Below are 13,328 nucleotides of genomic sequence, written 5' to 3'. Positions count from 1 at the left end.
GGTACTATGTTATTAGAGAAATGCTTTAATTTTCATATTCCAATCAGATGGCATCTTCTATTCCAACTGGTTGGGAAGGGATTGAAAATGGTAGTAAGTGCTGCACTAAGGGCACTCGCATTTGGTCGTTCTCTTGAGAGCTAAGGTTTTCTCTAGGAGGGGTCAGCCTGAGGCCTGAGAGAAGGGGCTTTTGCCTGGGGCAAGAGGGTTGGAGACTACCTGAAAGCATCTGCTGCCCTGAGGTGCAGTCAGTCCTGTGTGTGGAAAGAGAAAGAATGGCTAATGATGCTCCACGTGACATTGCCTATTGTTTTATGCCACCTGATGTGTCTGCATGAGAGGTTTCCTTTTTGTTCATTTTTAAGCTGCTGTTAAACCAAAACCATGTTGTGCTACTGTGTCAGCCTTTTCATTATTGCAAATTTTACTTTTACTATTTAAGTGAATGCGTAGAATCCAATTTGCCAATGTTCTAAAGGCTTCTGTGGTCCTGAAAGAGCCAGGCCTTATTACATAGTAGGTGATCCAGGTCTGGCCGTCCCGTCAGCAGAAGGAAGAGCAGGGGCTGGTGAGGGCTGAAAGGAGGAGCCCGGGCTCTGCACTGCCACGCTGTCCCTTCATTCACCTGCCAAGGACATGTTGGGCTCTGCTGAGGTTCCTGCCCAGGGCCCACCAACAGGGACAGGGAGGCACTTGCCTTCCTGTTCTATGCTGGGACAGCAGAACAGCATTTGGCTTGGCCAGCCACGTCATGAGTTTGATTTGGATTTTTTTTTTTTTTTGCAGCTGCTTCATATGCCCTGCCCCAGCTCCCTCCCCAACAGCTGGTAGCTTACTGTTTCTTCAAGAAGAAAGTAGACTTTAATGCTGTACATTTGAGCTGTAGAGCTAAAATTCACTTACTGATGAGCTGTGAAACCTTGTTGCTTTTTCCCAGAGTCTGATGGCAGTGATTGTGGTCAAGGGAGTTTTTTGCCCGCCACAAGTGCAGGCAGCAGGTGTGGTTCAGGCCCTCTCCCATCCCACTGTGCTCCTTTGAAGCCAATGTGCCTCCCTCACCTCCATGCTGGAGGGATGACGCAGGGGAGAACATCGAAATGCTTGACCCTAGGGTTGAGGCACTTGTTTCCTAGCCCACTGGGTTAGGGCCGGTGCAAACGATGCAATGTTGAAGATGCAATGTTAAGCACTACCAGCCAAATTTGGGAAATCTCTTAACAGTTATCCTACCAGCATAATGAGGCTAACTGTAAAATCTGGGGCCCAGAATGAGGATAAAGAAAGGGCGGCAGCTTTCCCTGGGCAGTACACTGGGTTGAAGGCAAAGAGGGATAAAATGATGGCCAATTGTGACTCTGGTGAGGAGAGGGTGAGCAGGGAGTATTGATTCTCTGATGTTAACTAAGTGGTGATGTCTGAACCACGCTCAACCCTCTCCCCCTCCCAGGGAAGAAAAGCAAAGATTCCAAGTCAGCATGGCACTAGTTGGTTTACCAGTGTTCCTTCCAAGGAGACATATATTTTTTAATAAACGATAGTTGCAATGAACTGTGTGGCTCAGAGACTTTCTTGAAGTAGTTGAGACCATGGAGGGTGGGGGCCTACCAGTGGGAAAAATGTCCCAAACCTTTGTTTGGGGGCCGAAAGGCTCTCCGTTTCGTGATGATCAGCTGACTGAACTGGTTGGTCCTCAAGATGGAAACCGCCCCCTGGAGTGGTGACAGGTCCTTTGTGAAAGCTGCATGCTGGGTCTTCTACCCCAGCCCCAGGTGTTGCCTCAAATAGCACCAACCAGATGGGGGTTCATATCCTTGGTGGCAAAATGCTGACATTGTCTCAAAAGGTACACAAGGTGGGAGATGCCTACTGCAGCAAAGATTTTTGTTAGAGAAAGCAGGGGCCAACTTAGCAGCAGAGAACTGGGGGAGAAAAATGGTAAGCGAAAGTGGTCTGCATCTACCAGTGTTTCCAGAAATGAGAGTGGGCTGGGCCCAGTTTGCAGAGGAGGGCAGCAGTGATCCCTGAAGCCCTCTGAGGAGAAAGGAGTGCTTACAGCAGGTATTCCTCACATAGCCAATGTCGCTGCAACTTGGGTGGAGAAGCCTGAAGCCATAGTTCATGAGGTCAAAAGCAACATCTGGATCAGTGAACCAATGTGTGCGGGCTGAGCCACAGCAGGGATGAATACCCTTGTTTGTGGTGCTTTATGGTATGCAGGGTGCTTTCTTTCCCATGTTTGCCCATTTGCCAGAAGGCAACCCAACAAAAGGGAGTCCCCACGGAGTTCCATGGGGGGTTAAGGAAATCCCCCTCCTGAGAGCAAAGGGAACAAAGACTTGGCCTGTAGTCACACTGTGTTGAGACTCTGTCGTCATGGCTGATGTCCCTCCTAGAGGAGATGAGGCTGAAGAAAATTAAGCCCCAGCACAAGAAGATACTGAGCAACTTGGAAACACCGAAGGGAGATGCTCCCTTAGTGCTGCGCTATGCTGTGACCTGAAGGAGGGAGCCTGTGTGAACAAGGGGCAGACTTAGACTCTCGTTCCAGTTTTGCTGCTGACACTGCAGCTGGTTATGTCTCCATTTCTTCATTTCTAACAGAGGAAGAACTGTATTATTAAACCTTAAAATATTCATAAGTCAATACCCATGACTAAATAAAATATTTGTTCAAGCACAAATGACTAAATTTATCTTAAGTTGAAAGTGCTTCTAGAAATTAGCTAATGAAAGCAAAATCCTTACCCAAAGCAAGTGTGGAAGTTGAAGGGCTCAAGGATGAAGCTAATACAGTTCCAGAAGAAAGTGCAGTTGAACTGCAGGCCTGGGAAGAGCATGGAGGGAAAGTATCCCGACCAGGCCAAGAAAGAGAGGATGGGACCGAGAAGGGGCACCGGCTCGAGCAGGAAGGTCAGTAGTAAAGGCCAATGGAGCCCCTTCTACAGGGACAGCCCCTGCTTGGTGCCAACCACTGGAAGCCCAAGGCAGCAGAAGACTTGGCAGCAATGAGATGAGAGGGTTTTCAGAGAGCTGTTAGCTTTCTCAAGGAAAGCCAACAGTTACTGTGGAAGTCAAAAGCCAGCCTAGATGCCTGACAACCTCAACCTGAGCCTTGGCAGTGTGCATTCAGTCTCCGTATTCCCCCCAATTTTCTCTTTCATCCCTGTTCCCATCTAGGATTTCATGGCCTTGATTCCACTAATCCTTTCATCCATCCAGTCATTTCCTTGGCACCTCTAGGATGTTTTATTATCATTACAAATAACTTTCTGAAGCACAGGTTCTAATTTGCTCAACAGCCTCTTTCTTCCCCCATCACTTCCAAGAAATAGAACTGGCTCCTGCACACCTTGGTTCCTCCCCAGTGAACAGGGTTTTGATACTTTGTGCTTTGCCAGAAAGTAGAAGAGCTTCTTTTTTTTTTTTTTTTTTTTTTGAGACAGAGTCTCACTCTGTTGCCCAGTCTAGAGTGAGTGCCGTGGCGTCAGTCTAGCTCACAGCAACCTCAAACTCCTGAGCTCAAGCGATCCTCCTGCCTCAGCCTCCCGAGTAGCTGGGACTACAGGCATGCACCACCATGCCCGGCTAATTTTTTCTATATATATTTTTAGCTGTCCATATAATTTCTTTCTATTTTTAGTAGAGATGGGGTCTCGCTCTTGCTCAGGGTGGTCTCGAACTCCTGAGCTCAAACGATCCGCCCACCTCGGCCTCCCAGAGTGCTAGGATTACAGGCGTGAGCCACTGCGCCCGGCCAGAAGAGCTTCTTTGACGATGAAGCCCAAACTAGATTTTATCTGCAGAGCTGTTCCCATTGTGTGCAGTGTGATACCCAGTGGTGGCTTTTTCCACATTAGACTGGATGAACTACCTGCATGGCCATTCCCCCCCCACCACTGCCAGTCTAACCACACGTATCTAACACTTGGAAGAACCGGAAAGCAGGGTGATTTGAGCGTGGGCTTCGGACCTGCATTCCCTCAGTGAAGAGCATCTGTGCGAGTCTGGCCTTTCTGTCCACCACCGGGCCGACGGAATCAGCTGTCCCACATGTATTCTGGATCCCACGGGGCCCTGCTACCCACGGGGAAAAGTCTCACCTCCTCAGCACGGCCCTTCATCATCAGGCCCAGGCCTGTCTCTCCGGCTGCCTCTTCTGCTGTGTCCCCCTCTGCTCCTGGCGTTTGAGTTCCCTGAATGCACCCAGCCGTAGCTCTTGGCTCATGCTTCTTTTTGTGCCCATAAATGCCCTCACTGTGGCCCCATGTTGCTTACCTAGAAGACTTCTTTTAGTGTTTCAAGACTCGATTCGAATTCCCTTTTCTCTGTGCAGCCTTTCCTAAACTGCCACCACTTCTTCCCTCCCACCCTGTAGGTAGAATTGACCATCCCTCCCTTTGTGCTCTTATGTCTGTAAGGACTTTTGTCATCACTGTAGCAGCTCGCATTTATTTCCTGCCTACTCTGTGCCTGGCATTGTACTAAATGCCGTATGCATACTAATTCCACCTGTTGCGAGGAACAGCCCTGGAAGGTAGGTGCTGGTATTATCCCTGTTTTCCAGATGAGGAAACTGAGGCACAAGGAAGTCACATGGCCAATAAATGGCAGAGCTCTGAGGCAAATAGGCTGTCTGGCTGCAGCAGCCGTATTCTTAAGCACACTGAGCTGCCTGTCCCTTTGCCCTGCTTGGAACATCTTCTCGCCCTATCTCTTTGCATCTGTCTTCCTTGCCTAGCCTCCTCTTTGAGAGCAGAGACTGTCCTGTTCAGCTTCATATCCCCACAGTTAGTGCAGGACCTGGCACACAGTAGGTACTTGGTAAAAGAGAAGAGCTGCACTAGTCTGTGGCTCAACCGTGGAGGGAAGTGATTTGACTGATTCTAAACCTGTGGTGGATGTGAAGTGTTGGTTTGTTTTATGGAGAGCTTCCTCTGGGATCTTGCTCCATTTTTATGACTTCTCTTTCTCATCTTCATCCACTTCCTCTCCTTTGCTCCTTCCCACCTGTTTTCACTCTGCTATCTTCTCACCAAGAGCTGAACCTTCTACCCGGTCTGCTTCCCCTTACTGGCCATCATTCATTCATGCAACACAAGTTGATTGAGTGCCCAAAATCTCTCAGAGGCCAGCCATTACCTCCCAAGCATGAAATCAAAGACCCTAGACAGGAAAATGCCATGTCCCTGCTCTCGCTGTTGACTTCATTTCTTTCCAACCCCGCCCGCCCCTTCCATGGGCTCCCCCAGCCTGCAGCTCTGACCATTTTGCTCTCTCTTCCCCCACCCTGAGGTGCCACTGTTGCCCTAGTCACTCAGCCTCAAACCCTGACTTCCTGTGGTCATCACATCCAATCTCCTACTAAAACTTGTTGATTCTGTACAATATCTTTTCAATGCAGTCCTTTGTTGTTGTCGCTGCCCCTACCCTCTTAGCGTCAAGAGCTACTGCTTGGTGAACACTTATTGATAGGCAATGTGCTTGGTGCTAGAAAGACAATGGCAAATAAAACAAACAAAGTCCTGTTCTTAAGGGGCCTATAATCTACTGGGGAGGCAGCAAAGAAGGAAATGACTGAATCCGTAAGTACACATTAGGATGAGTGCAGTGAAGGAATAAACAGGATGCAGTGATAGAGGCTAATACAGTGAGGGGCCTGCTTCGAGAAGGTGCTCAGGGAGAGGTACCCCTCACCTTCTCTGAGGAGGTGACATTCAGGTCAAGACCTGTAAGGTCAGTAGGACCAGCCTGGTGAGATGGGATATAGGAAGGAAGTATTTATTTAACACCCTCCACTGGCCCTAATCTGCTTTTCCAGCCTTTGTCTGGACTGTTTCCAGTCCCCATCTCTTATTTAATGAAACCCTTCAAGCTTCAGCTCTAATGTCACCTTCCATGATAATGTTGCTGATCACTGCAGAGGAGCTTCCCCCGTGCCTCCTTTTGCACCACTCTAGCCGTTTATACTGAACTTACTCCGTTCTTCCTTATGTGGTAGCTATTTGTCCATAATATGATTCTCCAACTAGACAAAAAGCTTCTAGAAGGCTCGGATTGCATCTGGTATTTCTTTCTATCCCTCACAGCAGCTAATACATGCCTTGCACGTGACAGATGCTCAATAAATATTGTTGAATGGACTTCCCCTTTCTGGGCCTCAATGTCTTACTCTAAAACATGAGGAAGTTGGACAGATGCTCCCGAGCCCCCCTCCCCCAGAGAGACACCTGTTAGAATAAGAGGTGGAGGAAGGTGGGGATGGGCAGCATCTGTTTGACTTGAGAGCTTTCCCACAGCTCTCTGTTAAATGGCAATGAAAATACATGACTGAAGACGATAGTCATGTTATGTTTGCATACATATAGCCCCCTCCATATCATCAATCAAGAAGCCATAAGGCTGATACATGAGAAAAACCTGTATCCTGTTTGGGGCTTCCCTTAATGCTGTCCTCAGTCAATTATCTCCTCAATATCTACCTCTATTATTCACAGAAGGTTGTCAAGAAGCAATTTTAGAGGCCGGGCGCGGTGGCTCACGTCTGTAATCCTAGCACTCTGGGAGGCCGAGATGGAAGGATCACTCAAGGTCAGGAGTTCGAGACCAGCCCGAGCAAGAGTGAGACCCCATCTCTACTAAAAATAGAAATTATATGGACAGCTAAAAATATATATAGAAAAAATTAGCCGGGCATGGTGGCGCATGCCTGTAGTCCCAGCTACTCGGGAGGCTGAGGCAGGAGGATTGCTTGAGCCCAGGAGTTTGAGGTTGCTGTGAGCTAGGCTAACGCCACGGCACTCACTCTAGCCTGGGCAACGGAGTAAGACTCTGTCTCAAAAAAAAAAAAAAAAAAAAAAAAGAAGCCATCAACTATTATTCATTCATTCATTCATTCATTCATTCTTCTGTCTGTCCAGCCAATGAATGATTGTGGTTTACACCCTCAATGTGCTTATCGTTTGATAGGGGAAGAGGTTAGGCTTACATTTATTGTATTAGAATGATTGCAATATTAAAGATAGAAGATAGGTGCTATGAAAGTTGGGGAAAACTACTGAGATTCCAAAGGAGGGGATCAGGAAATGCTTTGTGGAAAAGGTTGAACTGGGCTTCAAAGATGTGTAGGATTTGGCCATAAGGAATGAAGGCAAGGGTATTCCAGGCAAAAGGAACAGCATGGCAAAGGCACATGGCTTTCTGTGTGAGGGACAATGTATTTGCAGCATAGAGTGCTTAAAGGGAAATAGTGGGGAAAATGTTAAAAGGGCATGTTGGAATTAGCTGGGCGTGGTGCTGCACACCTATAACCCCAGCTACTTGGGAGGCTGAGGCGGGAGGATCACTTGAGCCTAGGAGTTCAAGGGTGCAGTGAGCTATGATGACAACACTGCACTACAGCCGGGGAGACAGAACATGACCCTGTCTCAAAAAAAAGGTTGGTACCAGATTATGGAGGATCTCAAATATCTGGCTGGGGAGCTTGGACTGTATTGTGTAAGCTGTTGAAGGAATTTGAGCTGGAGAATGGCAGGGTCAGAAATGGACCCCAGGAATATTAATCTGGGCAACAGTGGGTACACTGGATTGGAGAAGGGAGAGTTTAGAGGAAGGAAGACTAATTTGGAAGCCATTATAATTCCTATTTCACCCTTTTAAAAAGCCTCACATTTTTCATTAACACCACTTATCAGTTTGTAAATATATAATTATTTGTGTGGTTGTTTAATGTCTGACTACCTCTGAGATAGTAAGATCTATAAGGGCAGAGACCATATCTGTTTTGCTCACTGTTGTATCTCCAGGGCCTGACACATAGAGTTATGTGTTTGTTGAAAGAATGAAAATAATGAAGAATTGAATTGGGGCAATAGTAGTGAAAACAGCGAAGGTGAGCATGAGGACTGCTGTGGAGACATAATCAGAGATGAGAAGCCACAAAGGTTTCAAGTCTGGATGGGGAGAATGTTTGGGGAGTTATATGTGTTGAAGCCAGGAAAACTCCAGTGAATTTAATGTGGAGAGAGAAGAGGGCCAAGAACAACTTTAACAAACATTTAAGGGGGAAGGAGAAACAAAGATCTGTAAGAGGCAGAGAAGGAGAAAACGGAGAGATGTAGGAGAACCAAGAGGGTAGTATCACTGAAGCCAAGGGGAAAGTTTCAAGAAGGAGAGAATAATTAACAGTGTCAAATATAACAGAAAGGCTGATGGGTATGAATTCCACGAATGTATAGGATCTGGTGATTTGGAAGTCATAGTAACTTCTGAGAGCACAATTTCAGTGGAGTGGTGAGAGCAAAAGCCAGACTACAAAGAAGTATGAGGTAGAAAGTGGTAGCAGAACTAGAGAGGCTGCATAGCACAGGTACCCACCCTCGAACCAAACTGCCTGGGTTCAAATCCTTGCTCTCCCGCTTATGAACTCTGTGTAGGTAACCTCTCCAGGCCTCAGTTTTTTCATCTATAAAATGTCCAAAACCATCCTCACAGAGTTGTTGTAAAGAGAATATGAGTAAATACACACAAAGGTCTTAGAGTGATACCTGACACAGAGTAGGTGCTTTTTAATGTTTCCTATCATGCACTAAATCTGGACATCTTTCTCCATTCTCCAGAAGATCTGTGTTTACTACTTCCTGGAAAGGCTTCCTCCCTATTATTGGGCAGCTTCAGTGACGGGGTGGCGGGAGGTTTCACTTTTTTTTTGTTTTGCAGTCTTCTACTCATATTCTTTTATTTTTCTACTCATATTCTTGACTTTGGTTTTTATTCCCCTTTATCACCTCTGTTTCTTGTTATTTCTTCTCTAGAAAGACCCAATTCAGCCTCAGTAGGGTGAACTCTGGTAGACCCTACAGGGTGCTTTTGTCATCTCCTCTGACATTCCTCTAAACAGCAAGATCTTTTAACCTTTACCTCCTGATTTCTTTTTTTTTCCTTTTTTGAATTCCTCCAACTTCTTTGATAAGCCTGAACAGAGTGGTAGTTTGCAAACCTTTTTAGTTCCTCAAGAAAAGATGAACGTTGAAAAGCTTACATTTAATCTAACAAACACAAAGCCAGCAACTGCTTCAACTAAAAGACAAATCTGTTTCACCAAAGGAGACATGGAAATCATCTCCAGGCCGGGCGCGGTGGCTCACGCCTGTAATCCTAGCACTCTGGGAGGCCGAGGCGGGAGGATCGCTCGAGGTCGGGAGTTCAAGACCAGCCTGAGCAAGAGCGAGACCCCGTCTCTACTAAAAAATAGAAAGAAATTATCTGGCCATCTAAAAATATATATAGAAAAAATTAGCCGGGCATGGTGGCTCATGCCTGTAGTCCCAGCTACTTGGGAGGCTGAGGCAGAAGGATTGCTTGAGCCCAGGAGTTTGAGGTTGCTGTGAGCTAGGCTGATGCCATGGCACTCCAGCCAGGGCAAAAGAACAAGACTCTGTTTCCAATAAAAAAAAAAAAAGACAGCATATAACAAGAGAACCTGACCTAGTCATGGAAAGTTTTTCTGAGGAACTGACACGAGCTGACTTCTCAAAGATAAGGAGGAATAAACTAAGGTGAAGGCAGGGAAGAGTAAACAGTAAGTGCAGTGAGTCAACAATGTGAAATGCCCGCTTAGATGCTAATGTGGTCTTCTTCCCTTCTTGGTGGGGGCTGGGGTCAGGATCAGGGCTGTAATGGGGCCTCAGCTAGGCACTCAGCTTGCTTGCTCTGTGGTCTGGGGGCTCGGCTGATGACTTGGCCAGAGTGTTCGCTAGGATTCGGGCCAAAAAGGCAGCCCTTTTGGTCAGGATGGTGGGATTAGGGCTGAGGAGACAACCCACATGGCTAGGAGACTGGGATCATACAGGGAGAATGAGCAAATACGTGACTATTTGAGGTTAATGAGAGCCAGGCTTCTCAATGTGTGTGTGAGCGTGCATGTATATGTGTGCATTCATGTATGTATATACACATACATTTATTTCCTAGTTCCGTCCACCAAGAGGACCTAGAAACTACAGCGCCCCAGTAATAATGAGTAAACCTCTAGGACCCAGATCTTGGGCCCTACCTACCATCTAACATTAAAAGGAGCCAGGGCTCCTTGGAGAAATGACTCATGCCAGGGTTTGGGCAGGGAAAGTTCAAGATGAGCCTGGGGACATCTCACTGTGCCACAAAGTAAGGAAGTGCTAAAAGAATGATGGGGACATGTTAAAATGGTGTAGGAGCCAGCTTTGGGCAGCAAAATAAATAATGATAATAGTGGATTATAACCAGTTGAATAAAATAGGAGTCCATTAGTCTGTACTAAAATGTATTTTAAAAACATGAATAGATAAATAAGTGTGAGAGGGAGAAAAACCTCTATCTTACCAGTGCCAACTAACAAATGAGCAGGGAATGATGGAAACGGAAAAATCAATGTTTAGCAATCATCACAGTGAAAATAGATTCAGGCAAGAATCACCAATGGATGCTAAAATTAGTGGTGAAAGTTTAATGAGGAGCAGGATATTTACTCAGTCTTCCATCAAGTACTTCATAATTACTTCATTACTAAGTACAAAAGATTTATCAATTAATTTTATTTTGGAGAAATCTGGCAGACACCATCTTAACCTTAAGCAGTAATAGGGCAAATTGACATTGTGTGCTTCTTGGTATGGTACACGGAGAAGAACACATCACTTTTGTGGTATGCCTGCCCCAAATGCATGCACTGAATCTAATCATTAGGAAACATCCAGTCCACCTAAATTGAGGTTCATGCTCAATTGAGTAATTTGAAGAGTAATTAGCCTGTACTCTTCAAAATGTCACGGTCATGAAAGATAAAGACCGAGGAACATTTCAGTTTGCGGGAGATGAAAGAGACATGACAACTAAATGCAACTTAGGATCCTGAAGGACTTTACTAGGACAATCAGTGAAATTTGAATGGGATCTGTGGATTAGATGGTAGAATCATATCATTCTTAATTTCCTAATTTTGATGATTTTACTGTGGTCATGCAAGAGTATCCTTGTTTTTATGAAATACACACTGAGGCATTAAGGGGAAAGGGGGCAGGAAGTCTGCAAATTAATCTCAACTGATTCAGAAAGAAACAAAAAGACACCGAATAATAAGGAAATGTAAAAATGTTAACAAATAGTGAAGTTGGGTGAAGGATGTACGACAATTCTTTGTGCTTACTTGCAACTTTTCTTAAGTATGAAACTATTTCAAAATCAAAAGTTTAAAAATGTTAATACAAATCCACTGGGGAAAAAAGGCAACATGATCTTAACAGTCAGTACACTAATGCCAGTCTAGCCAGAATGACGCTGCTCCATTCTGCGTGGCTCAGACCTCACTGGAATACAGGATCTGGCTCTTGGGAGGTGAAGTAACCAGATCACATGAGGAACGGCGAAGGGGTCTGAGGATGTTTAACCTGAAGGAGGAAAAGCCTGGAGAACAGGGAGCGGCTTGGCTCTGTCTTCAATTCTCCAAAGGGTGTCTGGGATAGAGGAAGCAGACTTGTTATAGGGAGCCAGATTTCTGTTCAGTGTGAGGAAGGGCTTTTTACCAATTATACAGTAAAACTAGGTGGATTGAGCTATCTCGGGAGTTCCCTATCATAAGATATATCCTAATATAGACTGGGCAACTGATTCTCAAGGATATCAAAGAGAGATTTCATGAATCAGACAAATGCTAGGCCCAATGACCACTAAGGTCCTTTCAATGAAGAGTCTATGATTCTCTGTTATCTTCGGGTATTGGGAATTTGAACACTTCAGGAATAAAATGCAAACTGTGTTGGATTGGGATGAACAGTTCCTTTTGTTCACATGGGGCATAAACCATCTTGCTCTCACATGGGCTATTTCAATATAAGCCTTAGCACTTTGGAAAATTCATTTGTCCCTCAGAAATGAGCTGTTCACTGAGGAGAAAGTCAACATGCTTTTATTTTAGAAAATTTCATTCAACAACATGAAAATAGGGCCTGAGAAAACAGAAACATAAGCTCAAGAGAAAGTTTGGCAAAAATTTAAATAGTCACCATCTCAGGACACTACATCTTCTCCAAGTTGCTGTGAGCCTGCCTGCTCATCTGCTTGCTCCAGTAGTCCTTGCTCTTCATTACAAAGTGAGCCCTTCTTTTCATCTAATGCTTCCACAAGCTTACTATGTAGAGCATTCATCTGGGAAAGAGAATAGCAAATAGATTTCTTGAGAGGAAAAGGAATTGTGGGAAAGCTTCCCAGACTCATGGTGATGGCACTAAAGTCTAACCCTTACCTTCTGAGATCTGAGAGATCTCAGATTTGAGGAGAAAATACAGTCCTCTCTTGAGAAAGAAGTATCCCACATTATAAGGGAGAGGGTACTTAAAACATAAAAGATCCTTTGTTCTCCTTTGGTAACAAGGATTTTTCTCCACCAAATCTCTCCTGGTTATCTAACGGCCCAGAAATCTGCAACTGTGAATTGTTCCTGGAGAAGACGCCTTTTTAAACAGTCATTGATTTGAGCAGAGGCCAGTCGTTTCCCACATAGCACTGGCACTGACGGTGATGCATCTTTCCAGAGCTCACTCTTGGCATCCCTCCTGATTAGATTCCATTTGCTATCCCTAAGATTCCCCCTGTTCTCCATCCTTCTTGGTTTTCACTCTAAGAAATTACCGTTTACAGTCCCCTAACTCTTAACGTTATATGGAACCACCGAGAGGAACAATGATCAAGATCCTTTCCTAGCCACAGACGGTAGGGTTGAGTTCTTATGGAAGGCCCAGCTATAAACTCTCTGCCCCCTAAGTCATTCTGTCCACTCCTAGTCCTCTCCTTCCTCACCTGAGTTTCATAGCTTCTCTTGAGGGAGCCAAGGTGGTCAAGGAAACGGAATGCTAGGTCACACCATTTTTTAGCAGATGCATACTTGTTTCTGCTGTACATAAATATTCCAGTATTCCAGGACTTGATCATCAGCCAGAGAATCTCTATTTCTGGGTAGCCTTCCTGAAATCCAAAAACAGTGAGTATTTTGCAGTTATTACTATTACAGCTCATAGTAGCACTACCTGTATCTGTGCTGTGTCCCATTATTATTAAACAAACAGGCGCTCTGCTAACACTGAGGAAGGGGCATGCTCCTGGAGAGTATGAGGAGGGCACCCTGAAGTTTTATCAGCTGTTGAATGTTCCACAGCAAGATTTCATGAAGAGACATATACTGAAACAGCAATGAAGCTCTCTTCAACTGAAGGAAAGAATGAGAGAAAGAGATTTTTGGTCTCCCTGATACATGAGAAAAACCTGTATCCTGTTTGGGGCTTCCCTTAATGCTGTTCTCA

General features: G+C 45.3%; 1 protein-coding gene across 1 annotated transcript in view; it reads right to left on the bottom strand.

Annotated features, from left to right (window-relative positions):
- Positions 1-12,039: 12,039 nt before the first annotated feature.
- Positions 12,040-13,328, bottom strand: part of TEX11 (testis expressed 11) — a 254,883-nt gene continuing 253,594 nt past the window's right edge. The window contains exons 28-29 of the mRNA XM_069464262.1: positions 12,829-12,993; positions 12,040-12,177 (exon numbers count right to left, since the gene is read on the bottom strand). Coding sequence (XP_069320363.1) covers positions 12,040-12,177; positions 12,829-12,993 — 303 coding nt within the window. The remainder of the gene's footprint in view (positions 12,178-12,828; positions 12,994-13,328) is intronic.

The sequence above is a fragment of the Eulemur rufifrons genome, chromosome 30 (assembly GCF_041146395.1).
Source record: "Eulemur rufifrons isolate Redbay chromosome 30, OSU_ERuf_1, whole genome shotgun sequence".
In the NCBI taxonomy this organism is placed as follows: Eukaryota; Metazoa; Chordata; class Mammalia; order Primates; family Lemuridae; genus Eulemur; species Eulemur rufifrons.
This window is presented reverse-complemented; position numbering and strand designations above follow the sequence as displayed.